This window comes from Ochotona curzoniae, unplaced genomic scaffold, assembly GCF_017591425.1.
Source record: "Ochotona curzoniae isolate NIBS_2020 unplaced genomic scaffold, NIBS_Ocur_1.0 contig_3527, whole genome shotgun sequence".
Classification (NCBI taxonomy): Eukaryota; Metazoa; Chordata; class Mammalia; order Lagomorpha; family Ochotonidae; genus Ochotona; species Ochotona curzoniae.
The window spans coordinates 1,268,014-1,293,199 of NW_024465897.1; the positions used below are offsets into that span (position 1 = coordinate 1,268,014).

The window sequence follows — 25,186 nt, forward strand, 5'->3', positions numbered from 1 at the left end:
TGTATCCAGGAGAACATTAATGCAACTATTTGAAAATAAGCAGGGCCTATCTGGACACACTTGTCCAAGAGATGTGAGCCCAGTGTGACCCCACAGGTCTGGAAAGACAGTCTAGCTCCCAGCTTCACTCAAGCAAGGGAAGGGAGCAGTGTCCCCGCAGTGCCTAGTTGACTGAGTACACAAGGCTTGGCTGGGTCTTGAAATCTTCGGGCAAGTATGATTCTGATAGGATCTAGTGACCAAGCTGAGATAGAAGGTAACGACCTGTGCTTCTAGACATAGATATTTGTTCCTCAATAAGGAATGTGCCAATCTCCCAATAAAAAACAGCTCATGATTTTCCAGAAAAAAGATAATTTGATCCATGGAAAAGGAGAAAATCCTCATCAGAGAGTGATTGAACTACAATCCCATACCATTGGAGTTTTTTTTAAACACGTTGTTTGCGTCTGCACACACAAGCAAGTAATAAACCAGGCCTCTGATACCTTCTAATTCTATGGTGGAATAAAACAGAACTTGAGCTTTTTGCAATGATTTTATTGAAATTGACTGTACTTCAGGCTTCAACAATTGTCTTGCAAATTACTAATCAAAGTGAAAATTAAAAAAGGAAGTTGTGGTCGATTACAGTCTGGGGCCGATGGTCTTGTGACAGTTAGAAAGGGGCACAGTAGACGCTGTCGTATATTGCTTGCTGCAAAACAAAAGCAGACACATAACCTAGCCTCTCAGTGCTCTCTTCAACAACCGAATATTGGAATCAAGACTTCCTGTACTTTTCTCACACTTTTCCCAGACAAGCTACAGAAAAAAATAATTGGCCCCGAAGAATCATTCCCCCGCTCCCCCTTTTTAAAATCTGTCCAGGAGACACTGACAGATGCCCAGTAGAGGCTGGGACTCTGAGAACTTTCTGCTACTAGAGATTTAAGTAGTGTTCTGTCCTCTCCAAAATTATTGTTCACTGAAGTAATGTAGGCCACGCAGATGCTTTCTTACTATTTTCTGACAGCCTATTTATTTGAACTGTTTCTAATACTACTCTTCATCACAGAAAAATTTCAATCTGAACTCAAATAACAAAGTATGATGTTGCTGAATTCCTATTTGGCCTTAGAGTGGAATCGATTGAAAATGTGAACTCTGTAACATATATTTCAGCAGTGCAGTAAAAATCACTCCATCAAAATGTCACTTCTTGTGTTGTTCTGAGTGTTTTAAAAATACTTATTTGTTTATTTGAAAGGGAGCGTGACAGAGAAGGTTAGAAAAAAGAAGAGAAATAGTCCGTTTCTGGTTTCAACACCCCCATGAGATCCCAGCAAGGAGTGCAGGCCTAGCTAAAGTTGGGAGGTAGCAACTTCATCTGCATCTCCATATGAGTGTCAGGAGCCCCTTTATGTGAGCCATCAGCTGCTGCCCCCACGTGCAGGCAGGACGGTGAAGTATGGAGTCGCTAGGCATCCTATCAGGCTCCCCATTATGGAACTCTATCAACCCAGCGTTGCTGACCCTGTTCAGCCTTATGCACATTTTAAGATTTTTAATTATTTTCATTTCATTTCAAAAGTAGACACACAGAAAGGGAGGTTGACTGAGGCAGATTTTACATCTGGGGGTTCATTCCCTGAGTGCCCAGGTTAGCCAAGGAGGGCATAGGCTGACGCCAGGAGACATGTTCTTGATCTTGTGCCCACATGTAGGCAAAAGGGACCCAAGCACTTGATTTCATCCCTTCCTATGTTGCAGGGTGCAAATCGAAGTGCTCAAATCAAAAGCATAGTCAAGATTTAAACTCACTCGAGTTTGGGCTGTGGGCAGCCCTTAAGTGGCATCTTAATAACTCCAAGTGTGTTTTTGATGATGAAATGGCCCAACCATCCTAAAGTACCAGTGATGTTTACTTTTCTCAATATGTTGATAGGTATACATCTCAGTTTTCTAACCTGGGCTGTGTTTGGTGGAGTGGTGGGCTATGGAACTAATACTGAAAAAATCCTCAAAGAACACAAACTTGCATCTGTTGAGGTTTGCTACCAATTCTGGTACCCATGCTGGATTCATGATTTCTGAGTTACAACTGGCATTTGTTCCCTCAAGAAGTTTCTGGTGAATTGCTTGCATTCTTTGTGTGAGAATTGACACAAATGTTATTTTCTGGATTCAAAAAAAAAAAAAATTAAAAACTCCTTCCACCACACCATTTTTGACAGTGGAAGCTCTTTGGTGGTTGCTCCTAAAATGAGTGTCTACTTCGTCTCTTTTAAGAAAATGCATGTGTGCTTCCGTGAGTGTGTGTGCTGCGCGTTTATCATACCTCTGTATGCAGCGGAGTTCTTGTGTACATGGACTTGGGAGATGGGTAGGAAAAAGATTTCTAAAATCTTCTTCTATGTCACTGGAGTTTTAAAATTATCATGCATTATAGATTCATGAAGTGAGTTGGAAAATCATCCTGGGGACAAAACTAATGAAATTGATATATCTGTATACACCTACCTATATCTATATCCGTATCTATCTATATATCAATATATATATCTATATATATATCAATGATCTATGATCTATCTATATATCAATGATTACTGCTGATGGATTTAGAGCCTGCTCCTTCCGGATCAACATGAATAAATCAACATTACCACCATGACTCTAACGTTGGCCAGGGTCTCATTGCTCTGGCTGAGGAAGCACTGTTTGAACTCTTCCACGGCCTCTTTGGTTGCATCCGAGTGGATGTACGGGTCAAGATACTCTGTGTATTCATCCACAGACACTTCTGGATCGATGGTGTGTTCTACTGCGTCCTCCAGAAGCTGGCAGCCAGAACCTGGGGAGTAAATATGAGGAAAAGGACACAGAGCCTGAGGTGGGAGCCATCTGGGAATCCTAGCCCTATATCCATCTTCCTAACAATCATGGAGAAATGAGTTAAAAATGTTATGGAGTCCAATATTCTTAGTTGTAGGTTGGGAAGCCCAAGTACTGGCCTTCTACTGTACCTGAAAATTCTTGTCCTACACATCTCCCGCTGCCCCACGCTGGTGGTGTTTGGGTAATGCCTTTGTGAAGTGACTAATTGGAATAGGATGGCATGGTGAAGCTCCACCCCTTCCCCGGAAGATCAGATGATGGAAGATTTTACAGAGGGAAGACTAGGAGCCTGCCATTTCTGACAGCAGTATTCTGCACAAGCTTTGATTCAAGTTCATCCTGTTCAACTTCTCACACAGTTCCTGCTTGTGTCCCTGGGAAAATACAGCATAGCCCTAGTACGCAGGCTCCTCCAATCACATGTAAAATTTATTTGGAGTTACTGCTGTTTGGACTGGAACTGGCTAGGATGTTATAGCCATTTGAACAGTGAACTGGCAATGGAAGATGTCTTTGCCCGTGTAATTCTGTCTTTCAAATGGATAGATTTTTAAAGGTAAGAAAGATACATGGACATGGAAGAAACTGTGGTCACAGTCTGTCTGTCTCCTTCAAAACTCACCGTGCAGCCCTGAATCATTATTCTGTCATCCTCATCCAACACCAAAACGAAATGGTTTATGAATCATAGGTTGTGGATATCCAAAACCATGAGCTAAAACAACCCTTGCTTTGGGTAACTGCTGCCAATGCAACTACTACCAGGTGGAAAGTCATGAAAACCACTTCATTATTAAAACACAACACTTAGTAACACACCATGTCAGCATTATAATAGAGAACAACTGCAAGATTTTTGAGGACAATAAATGCGTCAAATCTAACAGTATTCCAGAGCTACATTAGCTTTGGTATTTATATGCAAACATAGTATTCAGGAAATTCCCTGCTGTGGCTTGCACTGTAAGGAAGGTATAATGTCATCATTTTGATTCTATCACTTCATGGACCCTGGTATAGTTTATTTACATGATTGTGATGATGACCCTTTTCAGGTTTCCACTGTTGTGCACCATCTGTGTGGGACACTGGATCATCCAGTGGCCTGGACCTTCTCTTGCAGTGAAGTATATTTGCAGAGTGCCAAAGTAGGTAAAGTGAACCACATCACAATGTTATAGTACCATTCAGCCAAGCACTTTCTTTCTGCCCTAAGCGTTTCATTCTAACATCCACTCCCCAGATTCATCCTTGTTTTCTGTGAGGCACAGGAATGGCAGTGAGACACAACATACAGCTCCAGGGCAGAGGCAAGGACCATGGGAAGCATAGCTGGTCCCTGGAACTAGTGGCGAATCTTAGGTCTGTTATACCTGGCCCTTTATACCGTGGCTATCATGTATGGGGATAAAGGAATCAGGATGTTACTCTCAAGGGTTTAAGTACCAATGGCTGTTCCCAGGGTGGCCCTCCCTGCCCGTAACTCACCTGCATAGCAGTAAAGGGGGAGGGCAGCCAGCATGAGGACAATGACCAGCTTCATGTTGAGCAGCTGTTGCTGGTTCTTCACTCGTAAGTGGCTGAGTTGAAGGAATTCACTCTGGAAGGGATCATGGAGAACTGCTGTATTTATTCCCCAGGGAGCCACCTCACCTGTCCCAGAAAGAAGGGGAGGAGTTACAAATTTGATCTGGGATTAGATTGGGAAACACCAGTCTCCTCACTTGGAACTCAGCCAGTAGCCTCTGTTTGCAGAGCATAGGAGGCAGTGAATTTGAACTCATGACCTTGTGATTGTTGTAACGAAACAGTTGTGTTGTTGGGACTATGGTTATACATTTGTTATTCAAGTGTTTACTTTTCTCCCCTTCTCTCACTATTATCATTTTCTCTTTCATCCTCATCTTTGTTGGCTTTCTCTTGTTCCCCTTCTTCGGTATGGAAACAGTTTTGTGGCCAGTATGTCTGGTGCTCCTGAAATGAAACAGCTGGGAGCATTGTAATAATGCCAAGCTGCTGTTGCTATTTTAATTTCATGAACATATGTTGTAAGTGTTCAAAGATGAAAACACATTTATATAGCACTACAGGTTAGAATTCATAGTGGCCCTATTTCAATCTGCTCCTCAATACTAGCATAAGTAGCATGACCATGTATTTATTCCTCAACCTGGAGCACCTTTCAGGATGAAAGGAGACATGAGATAGATCAGGAGACCAGTAAACATACACCTGACGGTCCTGACTCAGGTCAGGTATACTCAGGATGCCCTGTGAGCTGGACCTGTCCTCTATCCTCACGCCGCAGACAGATAATCGTGCTTTCCTGGGAGATAGTGAGGGAGCAGCAGAGTCAGGGTATGGAGTCCAGTGTTCTGAACCCACAAAGTGCTTTCAATGCTTATGCATAGTGACTGGGACTACCAGGGAGCTACCTTTTCATTTGGGTGGATCTTTGTGGAAAGACTGACTGTTGTGCTATGTGAAGTCCATCTACAATCTTCAATCTTCTGAAAGATGCATGGTTTTTCTACTTGATACCTAGAAATCCTGCGGATTTTCTTTCTCTGGCATCTATTTCACTGTGCAGCAAAACACCTTTTTCAGTTCCAGTTGTATCTGAAGTCAAGCGTACGCTATCTCTGTGCTGTCTCTTACGTCTTCATGTCTCTGTACTCATGCCCAGGACCTGACTGTTTCTGAGTTAGTCTCTCCTGACAGCTCCAAGACCCTGACCACTGGCCTTTCTAACTTGTTTCAAACACCTCAGGATACAAATCTTGCTGTTCTTGTCTTTCTACAATAGTGATGCAAAAATTGCCAATAAATAACTCTGTAGTTGATTTGAGGAGGGCAAATTAATTCATTTTAAAGACTTTAATGATTACATGGTTGGCAACCTACCTTGATTTATGGCAGAATAGTACCTTAACTCAATTAAACAAAGCCTTAGTTAAGTAACAAAGATGGCAAATACTCTAAAACAAAGCATCAGGCTTCATCCAAGCTCTTGACACCACGACAGTTATTTCCTAGTTAAGGTTTTGGAGGCTTTGAAGAACCAGGCAGGTGAATAGAGGATGTATAAAGAGACCCCCTCCCCAGGCATAACTTGGGTGATCTTAGGTATCCTTTTTCAGTAGTGATCATTATTTTATGATTTCCCCACCTAATGTCCACCTAATGTCTTGGGGCTGTAGCCAGATTAGAGGACACAGCCAAGGTCAGTTGCCAGGAAATGATTCATTCTTCTTGACTTTTTTACAGAAGTATGAACTTTACACAACTTATGTTTATCTGATAGGTACACTTAAATGCTTAATCCTCATACCCATATGAGCATCTGTTCTGTTCACTAGCTATTTACTTAAATCTGTTCTCCAGGATGCCAGTAGTTTGTTTTTCTAACTCAATACCAAACCAGTCCTGCTGCCTGTATCCCCCCAGGTTTGAAGGCCTCTGATCCTTAGATGAGAAGAATCATAAGGGGAAGTTGTGAGGAGAGGATTTGCTCTGACTAGTTCTGCTTTGTTGTTAGCACGGGCCTTCATTCAGCCTGCCGGGAAAGCAACAGTTAGCGGTCTTAAAGCGGTTGGAGTCTACAGTGAAATTACTTCTGCAGTGCTCAGAACTAGTAACAGAAGCTTGTCTCTTAATACATTCCTCTTAATACTGCATTCCTCTAACTTCTTGTTTCCTTGCTTTCTTGCTGTTCCTCTTAGTCTTTTTGTACAAGTTTCATTAGTATCAAGGAAACACATTTTACATATGTCATAGACACAATTCTAAGAAGATAAGCGTACTTCTCTCCCTCCCTCTTACTAATTTTATTCTTTTCCTTCTTCCTCGGTGTAAGACTGTATGTCAGTGTTCTGTGCAGACAGAATGGAGCTAGGGAAAATTCTGTATTTCTCTGGGAGCCATCTTCTTTCACACGTATACTGTGAATTTTAAAAGGGGGATTTCTGTTTACTAATACCTTGACATCATTATGGTTTTTTAAAAAAAGTTTTTTACAATGACTCCCACTATGTTAATTGAGCTTTAGAACGTCACTGCTCTATATCTCTGAATTTGAAAATGTTTATTTCCTTTCTTGTGATTTTCACTCCCTCAGAGGATACTGTGAATCAGTAGAGTAACTGATTCCTCAGGGCAGGAACTATTGAACAGTGAACGGTGATGTGGTTTATACTCAGGCAGATGTCATTTTGGATACTGGGATCAATGTCTACTCATGAGGTGTCTTTGAGTTACTTTTTTTTTGGTAAATATATAAATGTAGATATACATATGAAAAATAGAGTGTCGTAGTAGAGTTGATTGATGCTGTGGCTAAATCTGCTATGAAATACTCTGGAATGGAGTATTGTTCATGCATCATTCATCGATGCATCATCGAATCATATATCATTTAACATTAGCGTTAGCCACGGGGTTTCTTGTACAAGGAGCTGTGTCGTTGTGCGCCACAGGTTTGGTGTAAGAACACGTAGCAACAAATATGATCTGTTCTGGAGCTTGTCTTCTAATGGGAGAGAAAACGTATCAAAATTCTGCAATAACAGCAAAATGATCCCAAAGCTGAATGCAGTTACTGACTGAGGATGGGGAGTCTCAGGTGAGGAGTCCTGCAGGAGCAGGTGCTGCAGTCAAGGTGTCCTTGGATGCAGGCAAAGCTCTACCCAGGGAGGAACCTGTGCAGAATGTTCTGGGCAAAGGCAAGAACCAACATAGAAGCCAGAGCATGAAGAACACTTGCCAACGTCAAGGAAGCTGAGACAAGTGGCCACATGTGGTCAGGAGAGGGAAAGGACAGCCACCTGGGATACAAATGACAGCCAAGTTTGATTAGGGATAAAGTAAATTAGCTAGAAAGAAGAAAGCAAACAAGTCTTAGATGTTTTAAAAGTTCATATGAGTGTTAGGAATATAAATATTTACAAATGATTTCTTGATGTTTGGATATTTGTGACGTCACAGGAATGGAACGTAAGTTGTCTTGTGCGGTGATCACACCTTGGGGAAGGATGGAGACGTGTGGCATGCTTGTGAGGACATCTTCACACCACTAGCCACGGATAGCTTCGTTAAATCCTAACTCAGTTGAAGATTTGCGTAAAGGGATGAAAGGCAGAATTTATTTGCGATCTGCCTAAGTTATTTCTGAACTTGCATGTCTAATTTATTTGAAAATACCCACTGGTTGGTATAGGGTATCTCCAATAAAGTGTTTATTTTTATAACTTCCATGCTTTTTCTTGGACAGCCTTTGTTTATGTTTCTCTGTTGATTCAAATACTAACACATCCCAGGATGAAAAAAAAATGCTTTACAGGGATCATCAAATCTACTTTTACAGGGGTCATCTGTCTTACAATCCTTGTGTTGGTGACTCAGCCTTTCCCTCCACAAATTAATTCTGAGGAGATAGACTAATGAGATTCAGGAACTTTAGGGCCTTGTGTTTTACGACACAAGTGAAAATTAGGTTGTTCAGAACAGTCCTCTCTCAGACTTTGCACATGAACCTGGATTCATTGTGAAGAGAAGTTATGCCATAAAAGCCCGATACTTTTCGCTTTGAAAGTAATTTTCAAGTAATATTTCTCTATTAACTCTTTTCAGAACATATTTTGCAACGATTATGCATTTGTCAATGCACTTCAAAATTATCTTTAAAGATGGCATTACTTGCTTTAATGTTTATTTTTGATGATTTTTACATAGATGAATAGGGTGCAAAGGGTTAAGGGCTACAGAAAATTAGGTGAGACCATTGTTTCTTTCTTTCTTTCTTTTTTTTTTTTTTAAAGATTTCTTTATTTATTGGAAAGTCAGATATACAGAGAGGAAGAGAGACAGAAAGGAAGATCTTCCGTCCGATGATTCACTCCCCAAGTGAGCGCAACGGCCGATGCTATGCCGGTCCAAAGCCAGGATCCAGGAACTTCTTCCGGGTATCCCACATGGGTGCAGGGTCCCAAAGCTTTGGGCCATTCTCAACTGCTTTCCCAGGCCACAAGCAGGGAGCTGGATGGGAAGTGGAGCTGCCGGGATTAGAACTGGCGTCTATATGGGATCCCGGGCGCGTTCAAGGCGAGGACTTTAGCTGCTAGGCCATGTTGCCACCGGGCCCAAGAGACCATTGTTTCTACACTCTCTCTTTTTTCCTTCTTCTTCTTCTTGCTTCTGGGAGAAGCAAGGAGACAAGGGGAGAAGCCATACCCAGGCTCCCAAATGCCTCTGTACCCTGGGATGGAGGACAGCCATCCAGCGCCATCCCAGAGTCCCTGATGTGGGGCAAGCTCCATGGGCCTTGCTCAAGAGGTTTTGATAGTTCCACAGTTCTGAATTACTGCCGATCTTGCCACTCCAAGCACGATAAAATCTTTCCAGAATCCATTGGTTGACAGTTCATCTTAGAGTTTCCATTTGCCCAGATATTTACTGCCAACATGTAGTTGGGGTAGTTGATCAATTTGTTCTGTCCTCCATCGTCTATTGTGATATCAGGTGTCCTCTGCAGGCTCTAATGTGCTACCATATTCCATGTACACTTGGATATACTGTCCACTGCTCTGTCTAAGCCACTGAAGAGGCCCAGCTCTGATACATATGCACTCAAAGTCAGACCATGGAACCTTCATTTCTCTCTATGGTTGGGTTCTGAGTCCAGTGATTCAGTTGAGGGGATAGCTACAAAACTTCATCTGAGCTGATCCCAGACCTGACTGTTGTGTGTGCTTGCCAATACAGGGTCTGGCACAATTTGTTGCACACTGGCAGTTGCAATTGCTGGGTCAGTTCTGTCTCCAACTCTGTCTTCTATGAAAATCAGTGAGTGTTGGAACCCTCCCAATCCTGCCCACCACACACTTGGCCTTCACGCAAAAACAGTGGGAGCTGCAATGTAGTCAGAGTGACTTGGAGTATCCCCCACCAGGCCCACCCCTTGCCTGGTTCCAGTGCTTGCCAGTATGTACAGCAGACTGGTCCAGCCTGTCCCCCATCCTGTTCAGCTCTAATACATGTCAATAGATACTGAAGCCCAGTTCATCCCAACAAACCCCACTACCCAGGCCACACACCTGCCGGCAGGTGCCACTCAAGTCTAGCCACAAAAAGATGGCTTTCAATGATTTCTATTTGTGTCCTTCCTGCATACAAGACAGCATACATTTCTTTTTTTTCTCAAGTTTTTGCAATTTGCATTTTTAAAAATAATCATACTTAGTTGATTAGGGTACAAAGGATCAAGAGCTACAGGAAAGTGGGCAAGACCATTGTTTCCACACTAATATCATCATTTTCCCCCCTGTATCTTGGGTCAGGGAAGAAACAAAGGGTAAAGCCCCACCTAACCTCCCACTCAACCCAGGTCCCTGAGGTGGGGCAACCTCCGAGGGTCTTGCTCAAGCAGGTTTGGTAGTTCAACAGTTCTGAACTGCTGCCAATCTTGCCATTCCAAGTGTGATGAAACCTATTCAGAATCCACTGGCTGACACAATCTCTTCATTGTTGGGGTTCTGAGATCAGCAGTTCAGTTGGAGGGATCTCCAAAGTCAACTTCATCCCAGACCTGATTCTTGTGTGAGTTTGCTAGTACAGGGTCCGGCATAGTCTGTTGCCCCAATCAACTTATGCACATGCATGTGGTTGCAATTGCTGGGTCATTTCTGTTTCCAGCCCCATCTTCTACATGAACCAACAGGTGTTTTAGTCCAGCTCAAACTACCCACTTCATACTTGGCCCTCACGCAAACCAGTGTGAGCTGCAGCCTAGTTGGGTGACTCCCCATAACCTCCATTAGGCATGCCCCTTACCCTGGTTCCCATGCATGCCAGTATGTACTGCAGGCTTGTTCAGTCTATCCCACATCCCGTTTAGCTCTCGTACATGTCAATGGGCATTGAAGTCTAGTTCAACCTAACCAACCTACTATCTAGCCTACGCACAAACTGGCAGGTGTCTTTCTCCAGCTACCTCTGCCTCTGTCCTGGTTTTCGTGTTCTCCAGTGGAAGTGGTAACCCAAGATGGAGGTGCCCACTATCTCCCTACTAGGCCACTCCCACTCCCAGATTATGCACTCTCTAGGTGGTTCTGGAGTTTAACTTGACAGATTAAGTCCCCAGTGCCAATCTGCCTCTGCCATCTGATGATGTGGCAAAGCCCAACTAACACTCACCCACTCTAATTTTTGCTTACACCAGTCAGAACTGTCAGCCCATCCTGGTCCTTCCCCATTCTAGCTCACATGAGGCCCACAAGTGTTGTAGTCCTGCCTGGTCTGGTCTGCCCCCATCCTAACTCATGCTCTCTAGTGGGAGTGGTTTTTTAGCACGGGATCCCACATTCTCCCTGCTGGCTTTGCCTCTTCCCCACCGGTTCTCACGTGTGCTGTTTGGGCACTGCAACCACATCTGGTACTGCTCACCTCACTTTGGCATTCCTTAATGTGCACTAGTTTGTGTTGCAACCGAACCTGACCTGACCTGCACTCTTTTCTGGTGCTTGGATTCACCAGCGGGTTGATGTGAATGGGTTCAGCCTGGTCTGCCCCATACATATGCCAAATGTATGCTGGTTGATATCTTCCTCTGGCCTGGTCTGGGTTGCTCCATACCATGGTTCTTGTGCTCACCTGAGGGGGCTGTGTTCCGATAGCGGTGTTTCCCAAGCTCCTCCTTCAGAACCTCTCCCTATGCCAGGTTTTTTGCATATTGGTGGTTCCATGGGCCAGCCCTCCTTGCTGGCCTTCAATCCATTCCAGTTCTTACTGTTGGATGTTTCACCCCAGCCAAAGGTTATCCATATCCAGACACTGCTCACACAGGGCTCGGTAGGGGCAGAGACCTAGCCTAGTCTGTCCTATAGCTACCCAGGTTCTCCAGAGTGCCAGATGGTGCTGGCGCCTAGTTGGGATTGGTGCGCCCAGCCCCAGTCCACACTTGTGCCAAGGTAAATTGCAGCCATATCCATACCAGAACACAGCCCCCACTCTGGACCGTACACTTTACGGTGAGAATCCCAACCCAGCAAGGGTGTACTCTCACAGCTCCCCAACCAAGCTTATTCCCATTCCTTGATTATGTGCGTGGCAATGGTTACTCTGACCCAGTTGGCTTAGCCCCTGATCTGTGTCAGCCTTTGCATTCGATAGCATACATTTCTTAAATTTCTCTTACACTGTAAATGTGTGTCCATGTTTCATATCCAAGCAAAATTGAAAAATAGACCTTGTGTCTGTCTTTGCAATTGAGTCTGTCCAATGTAATATGTTATCAAGTCTATGGGTAACTAGAAAATTTGCCTACTGTGGATGGAAAATATAGAAATGCCTCTGGTTTTGGAGACATCATGGCTTTCTGTGAAATGTCCAAGTTCAAGTTTTTAGGCTTTTCCTCAGTAAAGCACAAAAATGGCTGAGGGCATGTGGGCATGCCTGGAGTTAGAATTCTGTCAGTGTTGCTCAGTGTTTGTTTCTTATCTGACCATGTCATCATATGAGAACTAAGTATCCCCCATTCATGTTAAAGCTTGCAAACAATCGTCTTCTCAAGTAAAACTGCTGCTTAAGATACAAGCAGTTCATGCTGGAGTGCTTATTTCTGCACTCCAGATCCAGGTTCCTGCTGATGTGCCTGGAAAGGCAATAAATGATAGTGAAAATGTAGGCCTATGCCTTGCACTTGGCAAATCTGGGTGGAGTTCTCAATTCCTGGCTTGGTATTATGAACATGTGCAGAAATAGCAGTTGGGATATCTCTTTCCAGCTCGTTCTCTCTCTCTCTCTCTCTCTCTCTCTCTCTCTCTCTCTCTCTCTCTTTGTGTATCTATAGATACAAGTCTCTATAGCTCTCTGTGTCATTCTGCCTCTGTGTTATTCTGACCTGAATAGAAATATTTTAGGGCCTGGCTCAGTGACTCAATGGCTAAATTCTTACCTTGCAAGCATCAGGAACCCCTATGGGTATCGGTTCATGTCCCAACTGTTCCACTTCCCATTCAGCTCCAAAATTGTGGCCTGGGAAAGCAATAGAAGATGGTCCAAAGTCTTGGGATCCTGCACCCACATGGGAGATCCAGAAGAAGCTCCTGGCTCCCAGCTTTGGATTGGCTTTGGATTGGCTCAGCTCCATTTAGGGAGTGAACCAGAGAATGGAAGATATTTCTATCTCTCATATTCATAAATTTAATCTGCATTTCCAGTAAAAATAAGTAAATCAGTTTTAAAGAGTTATGTATTACAAGAGGTTTGTACTGATATTGAAAAACAGTGAGAGTTCCTCATAGTGTCCATAAATATTGAGAAATACCTACTGGATCATTTTTAAATGATTGAATGAGAGAGACTGGAGCCTATATGAGTTGACAGAAACCAAGTAGCAGCTTTCTCTCTCTCCCTCTCTCTCTCTCTTTTATCACACACACACACACACACACATCATTTGCACATTATATAATGATTTTTCCTCTGCTTCTATCTCAATTTTGTGAAGAGACCTGTGTCCTTTTGAATTTCCAAAATGCTAAAGGATAGACATTAATACAGCAAATGCAAGGCCTGATGAAAAGAGAAGTGTACATAGCTGTGAATATAGGGCATTTGGAAGTAAAGGAAGGACAGGGAACATTTAGGGATGGCAGAAAATTTCTTTGGCTCAGCCTGTCAGAGCAAGGACTGAGTAGGTAAATGAAAGTTAAAATTGAATGAATTCAGGTGATGTGGGAGGTGGGGTTGAGTCCAGAGAAGTCTTTAAGAACAAGGGCCAGAACAAGGCCTTCCCTCACCCCAGGGGTGGGCCATCACAAGGCTTCTGTAAGGATCAGAGATGGGAAAGTCTCAGCTGCTGCACCTCTGCTGAGAGCCACACTGCCCGTCTGTAACCTCACACCACTGTGAGCTCTGCAGCTTGGATTGTCCACAGCGAAGGGGTCACCGGGGAAGATTGAGCCAGATCATCTACACCCAGATCCTGAGTACACCATGTGGTAGTTATGCAACACTACCGGGAAACGTCACACTCTGTAGATTCTTAAAATGGGAAGGGAACAATCAAAGAAGTGTTATGTGGCAAAGTGAGATAAAATGTGCAGACCCTTAGAACAGAGCATGGCATGCCATACATGCTGCATAATGTTGTCTGTGGATGCAATTAGGCAAAACATCGGTGATAATGTTACTAACAAAATCTTTTAGGCACACAAATTATTTTTAATGGTTGATCCTTATTAACTTGATTTTTTTTTCTGATTCTTATCTTTTTAGAATCTGCTTTGTGATTTTTTGCAGTCAGTTTCTGTGCCAAATCTATATGGTTTGTGGGCAGGAAAATGATCTTTTAATCCCATCTTCTTCAAATTGCCGTGTTATTCTAAATGAAGTTGCCTATGTATCTCCCCAGAACTAAAGCTGAATGGGTTTTACTTTTTCCAAATCTTAGCATATTTTGGAATCATTACACAACATTATATGTATATGTGCATGGGGAAATAGTTAATTCAAACTAAATTGTCTCCATTATCTCACATACTATTGCATTTTGAAAAGATCATTGAACATGTAAGTTCTGAGCAGTTTTCATGAACCTGCTTGAGACTATCCAGGCCTGCTGAGGTCTTGACCACACATTCAAGTGGGCGGCACCAGCATTGCCCACCCATTTTCTAACTAATTAAGAGACCACCAATGGGGAACATCTTACCTGTAGGTTTCCCACTCAACAAACAGGGGTCCAGGAAGGCTTAAAATTCCAAGACCCTTCCTCAAACCCTTGGTGTCTCTCTCTCCCTCCTCTTTCGAGAGGCTCCCCACCTCCTGGTTTTCTCTCCGGAGGTGCTTTTCCTCTTCCTTTCCTTCCTTGCTCACCTGGTCCCTTTGCAAATAAACTTTTCTGTCTGCAACAGATTCCCAGCTTTTTATTTCTATACTAGGCTGAGGAAAGAACCCACCGAGCATTTCTGGTAGCACTGCTCAGGAGGTGATGAATGATAAAGAATTTAATACTTTCACTAGTTCCAGACTCTGTGCAGGCTTCTGCCAAATTCTGAGAAACGCTCTTGAGCAGGATGACCATAAGATTTATTACATAATGTGAGATTATGGAAGATGAAAGGGGAAATGAATTAAACAAGATGCCCCTACACATCAGAGATGTCACCATTAGCAAGATCACATGGCTCTCTATGGGCTGTCCTTGACCCTATTTCCTCTTAGTATATGAACTTTGAAAGTGGTTCTTGTGTATGTATGGTGCCTCACAGGGGGATGCTCAATATGTGATATTGTAATTGACTATCTGGAGCAGAGTTTGAGGCATATGTTTTCATAAAATTGTTTAATTATGTTGTGGAATTTTCCCATCTATGCCTACTTTGGCTAGAGTTTGTAGCATGAGAGGTTGTTGGATTTTGTCGAACGCTTTTTTGCATTTATTGAAACTTATTATGTGGTTCTTTTTGCAGTTTTTTGGATATGGTTTATAACTTTATGGATTTCGAATGTTGAACCATCCTGCATTCCAGGGCATGGATCCTACTTGATCCGGATGAAATGATTGTCTGATGATTTTTTGATTCTATTGGCTAGGATGTTTGTGTGAATTTTCAGCATCAATGTTCATCATGCGAAATAGGTCTGTAGTATTCTTCTTGATGGTTTCTATCCGGTTTTGGGGAATATTAAGGTAGATGTTTGGCTTCATAGAATGATTTGGCGAGGGTTGGCTCCTCCTCTATGTTTTGAAGAGCTTGTAGGAGGATTGGAGGTTAGTTCTGTGTCGGAATGTTTTGTAGAATTCGAGTGAAGCGTTGGGCCTGGGCTTTTTTTCGTTGGGAGATCCTTTGATGACTGTTTCAATCACTACTGGTTATGGGTTTATTCATTCTGCCGTTGCATCGGATCTGAGTTTTGTAAATGGGGAGTCCAAGCACTTTTCTATTTTTGGTGGTCCTCAATTTTTGCGGGAGTACGTCTTTGTCGTAATTCTCTAGAATTATATTTTAATGATTGCAGTGTCTGTTGTATGTTGCTAATTCATCTTTAATGCTGTTGATTCTACTTTCTCTTGTTTTATTTTTTGGGCAATCTGGCAGTGGAGTGTCTATTTTGTGATATTGTTCAAAACAACAATTTTTGATATGTTGATTTATGATGTATAGTATGTGCTGCTTGATTCTCTATTTGGCTTTATCTCTCCTTGTTTTTGATGAGTTCATGTATCCTATAGTGCGGTGGGACTCTTTGCTGTGTTTTCCAGATCCAGGAGGTGTTTGTGAGGTTAGTTCCTGTATTTGAGGTCTTTTTGGGCTTTTGACATGCGCTCCGATTGCGTTGAATCTACTCGTAGCATGCTTCTGGCGGTGTTAGGTTTGTCCACAAGTTTTGGACTGTTGTATCAGAGTTGTCAATGGTTTCATGGCACTTTTTTGATTTCCTTTTAATTTCTTTGGACCTTGTACGTTTAATAGCATATTGTTCGTTTCCAAGAAGTGCCTATACTTTCTGGGGGTTTTGAGTTGTGGTTCCCAGTTTCATCCCCTGGTGTCTGAAGGGGTTCATGGTATGAGACTATGTTGGGAAGTTGTTTAGTTCGCTTTTATGTCCTCTCATGTGGTCGATTCTGGAGAAGTGCCATGCACCGCTGAGAGAAGGTCTAGTCCTGTGGCCTTGGATAAAAAGTTCTTATATATGTCTACTAAGTCCAAGTTGTTCTTTAATTTTTGTGTGATCTCTGTTGTTTCTTTGTTGAAGTTTTGTTTCGTAGCCTCGGTCCATTGTTGTAGAGGTGTGTTGAGATCGCTACATCGAATTGTGTCGGGTGTCTTGTCGTCCTTAAGTCGCTGTAAGTAATAGCTTTACTGTAAGTAGCAGGGAGCATTAAGATCTCGGTGCATAAACATTAATGATGGTGTTGCTTCTTGATGGATATTCTTTCACCGTTAATTAATGGGCTTACCTGTCTCTTTGATGCTCTAGTTAGAAATGAATCTATCTCGTCTGACATTTGGATAGCACCCAGCTTTTTTTTCTTGTTATTAGGCGTGGAATATCCTTTTTCCATCTTCATCTTTCAGTTTCTTTGCATCTTTCTGGTTAGATGGTTTTTGTAGGCAACAGATGGTTGGGTCTTGTTTTGATGATCCATTCTATTAATCTCTGTGTATGAGTGTTGAATTAGACATTTGTGTTGAGGGCGTTAAATTGCGATGGTTGCAATTATGCCTCCTGCCATGTGATTGTGTTGTGTGTGTGTTGTCGCTATGTAATTGTCTTGTTTGTGCGGCCTTTCTTATGGAGACTCTTATTTGCAACTATGTTTGTGATTTGCTGTTTTTGCCGGGAACTAGCGCATTTCTAAGGAGACTTCTGCAGAGTGGATTAGTGTAGACATTTTTCTTCTAGTTTTTTCTTGCATTGTAAGTATCTGATTTCGTTTCATATACAAATGAGTCTTTGATGGGTAGATTATTTTTGGTTGACAGTTGTTTATGTTTCACGGACTTGGAGATCTTTGTCATTCTATCCTTGCTCCTGTAGGGTCTCTTCGGAGAAGTCAGCAGTGATTCTGATGGGTTTTTCCCAATGTATGTGATTTCGTTTTCCTACTTCGTATTGTCTCAGGACTCCTTCTTTGTTCTTTGGAGTAGAGAAACTTGATGCACCGTGTGTCTGGTGTGAAGAATCTTTTGGATCATGTCTGTTGGGAGTTCTCTGGTCCATCTGTAATGCGGGGTGGATTCGTGTTCCAAGTGTTTTGGAAGTTTTCCTGTATAATTTCAATCGAGCATGCTTGGCATCCCAGATTTCTCTTTCTACCTCCTCGGGGAGGCCGATGATCGAATATTCAATTTTCTAGGTTTATCCTTCCATCTCTTGCTCATTTTATTGTTTTGCTGAGTTTGTCTCCAGCTGTTAGAATTCGCTGGGCATTTCATTTTGTGTGTCTTCTGCTTTCAGAGTTCCTTTCCTCTGCCGCATTTATTCTTGGTGATGAGGCTTTCAATTTGTTATCTTGGGCGTCCTGTTTGTTTTGATTGTTGAATTTTCGGTGATTAAGCGGTTCTTGGTGTCTTCCAGCTTTGTGTTCCACGTCTCTGAGAAATTTTAGCTATCTATTTTCATCAAATTCTTTGCTGGTAACACTCCATTGTCTTCCTCTCGTATCGTCGATATTTGATAATGGCTTTTGCCCTTGTTTGGTGGGTGCTGGTCTTTCATCTGGAGCACAACTCTTTACTGGTGTTTTTTCCCATTGCGTTGCGTGTCTTCTGGTGAGGCAAATGGGACCGTGTGTTCCGGGGCTGTCAGGTGGTTCTCTGTAGAGATAGGAGCCCTGCAGGCGTGGTGTTGCCGGGCGTCGGTTATTTCAAGGCACCGTTTGTGCGTTCCTCCAGGGCCGGGGCTGTAGAGCTCCACCTTGGGGGCCCAGTGGATTCCAGGGCACACTTGGGCACCCTCTTCTACTGGTGTGACACCCCAGGGGCGTGGAGGGATGGAGGCGCTCTCTGGGTGTTTTTTTGGGGGGCCCCTGCCGGGAATCACAGGCTTAGAAGGTTTTATGGCTTTTCTCCTGCTTCTCCGTTTAGGGATGCCGGGTTTTTCAGAGCCCACTGGTGCGGTTCTCCCACACACGGGACTGTGGGGAGGCGTCCAGGCGTGGCTCTTGCTGCAGTGAATTCCACACTCGAGGTGTGTGGGTGTACAGAGCCCCTGCTCCCGTTGTGCTCACCCCCACACAGGTCCTTAGCGGAGAAAGGAGTGACCAGGCGCCTGTTATAATGATTCACAGGCGGTTCGCACCGTGTCAGTTTGGTGCAGGGGTTTTCAGGGCTCTCCTGTGGGTCCCCACGCTCAGAACTGAGGGTGGGAGGCGAGAATGAGCAGGTTCACTTATGGGAGTGAGTCCTGCGTGTCAGGGACACACAGCGCTTACACTTCACCAAATCTGAGCTCTCTGACAACCTGAACCACTGCGCTGCGGAATGGGATGGCCTGCTGCCGGCGGGGCGCCAGCCGCTCGGATGCGGCAGCGCATCACCCGTGCGTCGGTGGTTTCGTGCATCACCAGGAGGATAGTGGGGCGGGATCCAGACCCTCGCCTGCAGCCTCTGCGCACGAGCCGCATGTTTCCCCTAAGCGCGGAACTTCGAGGCGCCTTCCGCGGCCCCTCGCCACCTAACACAAACACCACTGTGGTAGTTCCATACAAGACCCAAACACGCTTTCCGGCCGCCCCTGCTCCGCATTCCAGAGGCTGGAATCCAGCAGGGGGGGAGAAATGCGGAGGCTGCCGTCAACCCGAGTCACCAAACGTCCGGCTGACTCGCAGTCTGCCTCACCGCTGCTGAAGGCCTCCGCCGCGACGATCCGCCCTGATCTCCCCTGCCTCGAGCTGGCGCGTCTCCGTCTAGGCCGTTTCAAAAGTGATCAGCAGGTCTAGAGTGGGATGTCGGGTTTCTCTGCCTTTGCCTGCTCCGTTCTCGTTGTTCTTTCGAGTGTGTGGATTCTTTTTGGTCCACCTGTCAGGAGCTTCACGGTAACCCTCTCCCTGCGGTTCCCTGCTGTTCCTCTTTGCTGCTTCTGTAGCGTTCTATCCCTCTCTCACTAGACGCTCACTCACAGCCTTCCTCCTACGTCGGCCATCTTCGCTCTCCCCTCCAATATGTTTTTCATGAGTCCTCATCAGTATGCTTGAAGATAGCTTGGGTATCTTGAGAGTCTGAAATTAATTCCAAAGTAGATGCAAAGCTGTAGACCATAGGCATGTTGACCAGAGAACTCCAGCTTTTCAGAGAACTCATACACAAAATGGAAGAAAACACAGAAAATATCTAGTAGATGCAGATGCTTGTGTCCAGTAACACAGGAAGTGATGCGTGTGGGCAGTGTGGATACATCCTGTCTTCAGAATGAGGGTGTTAATGATGACTTCCCAAAAGCAAAACCATGCAAGATAGGTGAAGTGGCCAGATTTCTAAGGGAAGAGAAACCACCCCCTCCACACACACACACAAAGTAAAGATTCAAGTTCAGGTATGATGATATAACTCAGTGTGATGCTCAATAAATGAAGTTTGTATTATTTATTTATTTTTATTTAAACAACTGTGGCTGAGCACAGATTCCCAAGCTGAAGCTAGAGTTTAATGTAGAAGTGTGTTTTGGAAATCCTGGTGCACATGTCCAAAGCTGCAGTCTTTGTGTTTTTGCAGTGAAATTAGTTAGGGATTAATACTCGTCCTGAATGGTCCACAAACCCTTTTTGCAACCTACCAGAGTAATTAGGTTGAACTACCAAGGCTCTTCCAAAGTAAGTACTATTTTAAAATTGTTGAATGGATCAAAACATTAGTATAGTTTGAAAGGAAGGCTGAAATGATAGCATTTTTACCATTTCTCATAACCAAAATATATGAATGTGGATGTGAGATTGCAAATGAATTATCTTGCTTGAAATCCTTAGGAATACAGTGTAAATAATCATTCTTGATGAGTCATTATTGATGAGAAAATTGGGGCCTCATTTCTCTTGTAGAAGGTTCCTTACTGTGTGGATGGGCATGGTAGCACAGGGATGGGTACCCCCCATAGATCTCTGAGTTAGTTTCAATTAGGCTTTGATTTGCACTGAGGGAGACACTGAACAGACTACAAGGATGGCTGGAGGGACGAAAATGAAGGGATCCACAGGGGGTGATGCTCTGTCTTGAAAAGAGGGAGACTTAGTGACTCTTAAAAGGAAAGAAGGGCTACTGTTGGTTGGCTAATCCCTCTACGATGATATCCTCACCCTAGTCTCTAGAAATTGTGATAGTTGCATTGCCTATATACAGAACTGTGTGCAGTTGTGACTAATTGAAGAGTTTCCTAATGGAGATGTAGTGCTGGACATTCTGGTGCTTTCTAAATCCCAACCATAAATTTTATGAGAATGATACTTGGGAACAAAGTACTGATGCAATGAGGAAAGGGAAGGATCACAGAGGCTGGAGCTTGAGAACTGGCCCTGCGTCTGGTAATTCCATTAGTCACCGGAAGTTTGTAGTGGTAAATGATAAATGCTTCCTTAAAGCCTTCATTGTCCCTCATAGTCACTTAATTTCTGCAAACTGAAATGTATGAAGGGTAATGTGCTCTAAATCATTGCAGAATAAGATGTGCAAGATTCTTAACTTTAGAGTAAGCAGAGGTGTATTAGGTCTGTATGTTCTGTGAGTCAGGCGACTAGTCTGGGTTCTAATAGCCTGAAAGGAGCCTATGGAATGAAGATGAGGTCTGGAATGTTCAGATTGCAAGTGTATTTTCTGCTAAATGCTTTTTAAATTACTGATTTAGTGGAAGGTTAAGCTTGTAATTATAAGGAATTAAAAGTGTAGAATTGTAGAAAATAAAATTAAAATAAAAAAAGATGTGTGTGTGTGTGTGTGTGTGTGTGGAGGGGGGGGAGTGGTCTAGTGACTATACAGGTTTATTCTCTGCTTTGTAACACCAAGATCCTGTATAAGCACCAGTTTGTGTCCTGGCTGCTCCACTTCTGATCTGACTTCCTGCTACATGACATAGGTTCAACCCATATGGTAGAGTTGGTCCCTAAGCAGGGTGGCTGAAGACGACCAGGCCATCACAGTGTGGTGTTGCAAGATGTGAATCATGGGACTGGAATGCCACTGAGATTGGGGGTGTGGCCAAGGACAACACCAGTGAGCCTGTTGGAGAAGCTCTTCAGACTTTAGCAGCATTTGGCGTACTGTCAGGTGAATGGGAAAGCTGTGAGTAAGGCAGAATAGTTGCAAGCCTACATGCCTACATTGCAGTCTGAGCCCCAGATATCTTTGGTGACAAAATGGTGGTTCTCCAAGAAATTGATCGCGATCAACACCAAGGATTTAGTCATTAGTAACAGCTGCTGAATTTAATACCCATGTCTGTAGAGTAAAAAGGAGGCACTCAGAGAAATGCAAAGAAAATGATTTATTAAAGCAAGACGTTGAAGCCTTTACATATTGGGAGAAGACTAGGCTATCCTGAAGAGTTGATAGAAATCAAGATCAGACGTTTGCACCTCACAGGTCAACAGTCCCCCACAATTTCTTTCTGAAATGAAAAACAGAGGTAGAAGGAGAAATGACGTTATGAGTGAGGCAGCTTCTATCAATGAGACAGCCTATTGTCAGTGTTTCTAAAAGATATTTTTGGATTATTAGAATTCAAAAGAGTGGGGTGCCTGAGATATTAAAAGATAGACCTAGAGAATGGCCACAAAAGAAGCACAGTAGCAAACTGAGTTTCTGAAGTAGATCACACAAAAGGTAAATTTAAAATTGTGTTTCTTACGGTACAAATCTGAAATATCACAGAGCTCATTCATAATATGCTTTTGTGGTCAGCATCCTTTGAACCTTCAGAGATGAGGGCTGAATGTGATTCTAGTTTCATATGTAAGAGGTAATGTTAAAAATAGGATGGAAGTGTTCAGGAATGCTTTTCTCCTGTATTGCAGATTGTGGGTCTTAACTGTCCCCTCCAAATGAGCAAACAGGGCTGACAGAGTAAAATGAGGTGCTGTAAAACCACACTCATTATCTTCCTGGCACCACATGCTAGGAATTCTGCCCCATGAGTCCTGACTACTAAGGGCCGGATGTCAGCATCTATGGGTTTTTGTAGCTGAACGTTGCAGACTCACAGCAGCAACGGAGAGAACGAAAGACCCATTTATGATGACCTTTCCTGACAATGACACAGGTAAGTGGTGCAGCTTCCCCAGGCAGTGCGGGAAACAAATCAGCAGGGATATTTGGCCTCACCTTGTCAAGGGATCAGCAGGTGTGCGGTCCTGGGTCTCAGATGCCAGTAGAGAAACCCAGCCAACCACCACCGGTTCTCTCGGAGCAAGTGCCCAGTTCCCTCCTCTACTTCTGCTTTTCTGTTCAGCATCCCTGACATTGCTACATGGAACTGTGTGAGGTTGAGACCAACTGTCTGAGAGCAGCTCACTTCAGGGACTCTCCTAAGTCAAGAGGCAGCAGAGCATGACTTTTCAGAATTCTTGCATGTACCCCAGGCTGTTTGCCTTCCCTGGATACTTTGGGGGACGTGCCATCCAGGCAGATGGCCTGAGAAAGAGGAGCAGGCCAGCACAATAGAATGCCATGTGAAGCTGACTTTGGTTTAAGATATGTCCTGGTGACATTTACCCTGTGGCAGGAATGGCCCTGTGCAAGGCACCCTCAGCTGATTCTCTATTCCCGTCACTCACTGTGTAACCGAAGAGAGGCTTTATGTAAAACAGAAATTACCAGTACTCCTGCAAAGCGTTCTCTATCTGCATAATCCATCTTATCAACACATCTTTTTGTAATTATTTTTGCCTCCACAGATTCCGGAGGTGCGTTGAATTTGGCAAGTGAGAGCCGGAGTTGAGACTCGGTACCCAGTATGAAGATGTTGGCTTCTTTTACATATTCTGGACAGGGTGTTGCATCAGCTGGAGAATAAGAGCAGAAACACATATTCTGTGTGACACATTCTATTCTGACACAAACAGGCAGGACCTCTATGATTTTGTTATTCCATCCCAGTGGTGTGAATAATCACAGAATCTGAGGACTTCCTGGAGTTTACATAGCAAGAGACACAACTGAGACCAGAGGAGGAACTTCTTCAAGTGTTTCTTTTTTCATCCAGCACGATCAAAATAAGTTTCACCCAAAATAAGTTTCACACAAAATAAGTTTCTGTGGAAATTGGATAGTCTAAAAATTCAGTTGCATCTATATGTTGACATGAATTCAAGAAAACAGCAATTGGGGATCAGCAATTGCTGTCTGTTCAGCAGACATGGATTCAAGAAAACAGCAATTGGGGATCAACGGGGGGAACTGGAGATTGAAAGGGGGTGAGAGTTTGAGCACAGTTGCAGCAGTGTGAGAGAATCTGGAGGAGGGCGTAGGAAATAATTAACCCTGTGGGGAGGAGGGCTATTCTGAGACTAAGTGAAAGGAGCTCAGATTATGCCAAAGGATGTTTGCACAATTATAAACTAAAGTTTATTGAGAGAATGAGTCTTCCCTCAGATGTGCAATTTTGCCATACGTGATGATATGCCCTTTTATTAGAGAGAATTCTCAGAATTCTCAGAATTCTCTAACTGGAACAATGGCAGATCTGAAAGAACTGTTTTTTCTTATCTGGATTCCCTAGTGCCTCAAAGCTTTGAAAAAACCTGCATGTTTATTTAGAGATTGAGAGACAATTTGGACTTTTCAGCTTGAGCTCTGCAGAGATTCCGCTATAACAAGCCACGAGTTTGAATTTGTTATCTAAGAATCTGCAGGCTGTCTTAAAGACACCTGCATATTCTTGGAGTGAAAAATAATGGATCAACACACATAGTCACTTCATGACTGCAGCACTCAGCATCCTGAATCTTAATCTTACTCTGTCGTCGTGTTAGAAACATGAGGGGAAATGAAGGTCTTTCACAGGATAAGCATTTGCCTAAGGTCAAAGTTCTGGAAGGTTGCAGAGTCCAGCCTTCTACCCAGACCTCCCACTGCAATCTGCTACTGTGCGAGTGACATTCTAGTCTGACTTCCTGAAGTTTCCGGAACTGACTTTCTTGTTGAAATTCCTAGGTACTGAAAAAATGCAAAGTTCATCATGGACGACTATGAGTTAATGTTATGAAGCTAAGGGATGACTTTAGAATTGTCATCTAATCCAGACTCCCTTCCCACCACAAGCATAACCACCTGAGTTGCAGAGAAAAGTCTTACAAAAGTCATCTCAAATGGTACTCACCATCATAGCAGCAAAGGGCAAGAGTGATCAAGAGGAGAGACGCCACCAGCTTCATGGTGCTCTTTTTTGCTTTGAGCTCCCTTTAGAAAAGGAGTAGGGAATTGTCCTCCACTGCAGGAACAGTACTGCCAGTAGGATAGAGGGCTATTTGTACCTGGTGAGCCTCAGTGGTCCTGCCCACAGAGACGTGTGACCAGTCACAAGGCTTGGCTTGCAGTCTTCCTTACTCAGGGAGGACCAATGACGTTTATCAAGATTCAGCCCCACACCCTCACTCACTGGAAGCAAAAGAATAGCCTGAGGGAACTCTGCCCCACTTTCCAGGTGCCCACAGGGTTCCCAGAAACCTCACCTGGAGGCCCATTTTCCTTGTGATATTTTGATTGTTATATCTCTTTAAAATTTGTCAGGGAAAACCACATCTGTGGTAACAACAGGATAATAGGAGAGGGCACAGGATGTAGGAGAACAAAGAAACAGAAGACCACCTGTTTCC

At 43.6% G+C, this 25,186-nt stretch overlaps 2 protein-coding genes across 2 annotated transcripts; both read right to left on the minus strand.

The window, feature by feature from the left end:
- Window positions 1–525: 525 nt before the first annotated feature.
- LOC121157637 (mammaglobin-B-like) lies at window positions 526–4,497 on the minus strand. The gene is made up of 3 exons (XM_040981964.1): window positions 4,369–4,497; window positions 2,649–2,836; window positions 526–697 (listed from the first exon to the last, which is right to left on the minus strand). Exons 1-3 carry the CDS (start codon window positions 4,421–4,423, stop codon window positions 659–661), a joined length of 282 nt encoding a protein of 93 aa, XP_040837898.1. The 5' UTR covers window positions 4,424–4,497; the 3' UTR covers window positions 526–658.
- Window positions 4,498–21,925: 17,428 nt separating this feature from the next.
- LOC121157646 (secretoglobin family 1D member 2-like) lies at window positions 21,926–24,823 on the minus strand. The gene is made up of 3 exons (XM_040981973.1): window positions 24,691–24,823; window positions 23,187–23,374; window positions 21,926–21,981 (listed from the first exon to the last, which is right to left on the minus strand). Exons 1-3 carry the CDS (start codon window positions 24,743–24,745, stop codon window positions 21,958–21,960), a joined length of 267 nt encoding a protein of 88 aa, XP_040837907.1. The 5' UTR covers window positions 24,746–24,823; the 3' UTR covers window positions 21,926–21,957.
- Window positions 24,824–25,186: the final 363 nt, after the last annotated feature.

What these genes read in the sequence shown, in the direction of transcription:
- LOC121157637 (XM_040981964.1), bottom strand. Translation starts at nt 4,423, where the DNA reads ATGAAGCTGGTCATTGTCCTCATGCTGGCTGCCCTCCCCCTTTACTGC. An exon ending in CCCCCTTTACTGCTATGCAG is followed by an intron (nt 2,837 to 4,368) that starts GTGAGTTACGGG and finishes TTTACTCCCCAG; the next exon opens with GTTCTGGCTGCCAGCTTCTG. An exon ending in CCAACGTTAGAGTCATGGTG is followed by an intron (nt 698 to 2,648) that starts GTAATGTTGATT and finishes TTTGTTTTGCAG; the next exon opens with CAAGCAATATACGACAGCGT.
- LOC121157646 (XM_040981973.1), bottom strand. Translation starts at nt 24,745, where the DNA reads ATGAAGCTGGTGGCGTCTCTCCTCTTGATCACTCTTGCCCTTTGCTGC. An exon ending in TGCCCTTTGCTGCTATGATG is followed by an intron (nt 23,375 to 24,690) that starts GTGAGTACCATT and finishes CTTATTCTCCAG; the next exon opens with CTGATGCAACACCCTGTCCA. An exon ending in AACGCTTTGCAGGAGTACTG is followed by an intron (nt 21,982 to 23,186) that starts GTAATTTCTGTT and finishes TTTTCATTTCAG; the next exon opens with AAAGAAATTGTGGGGGACTG.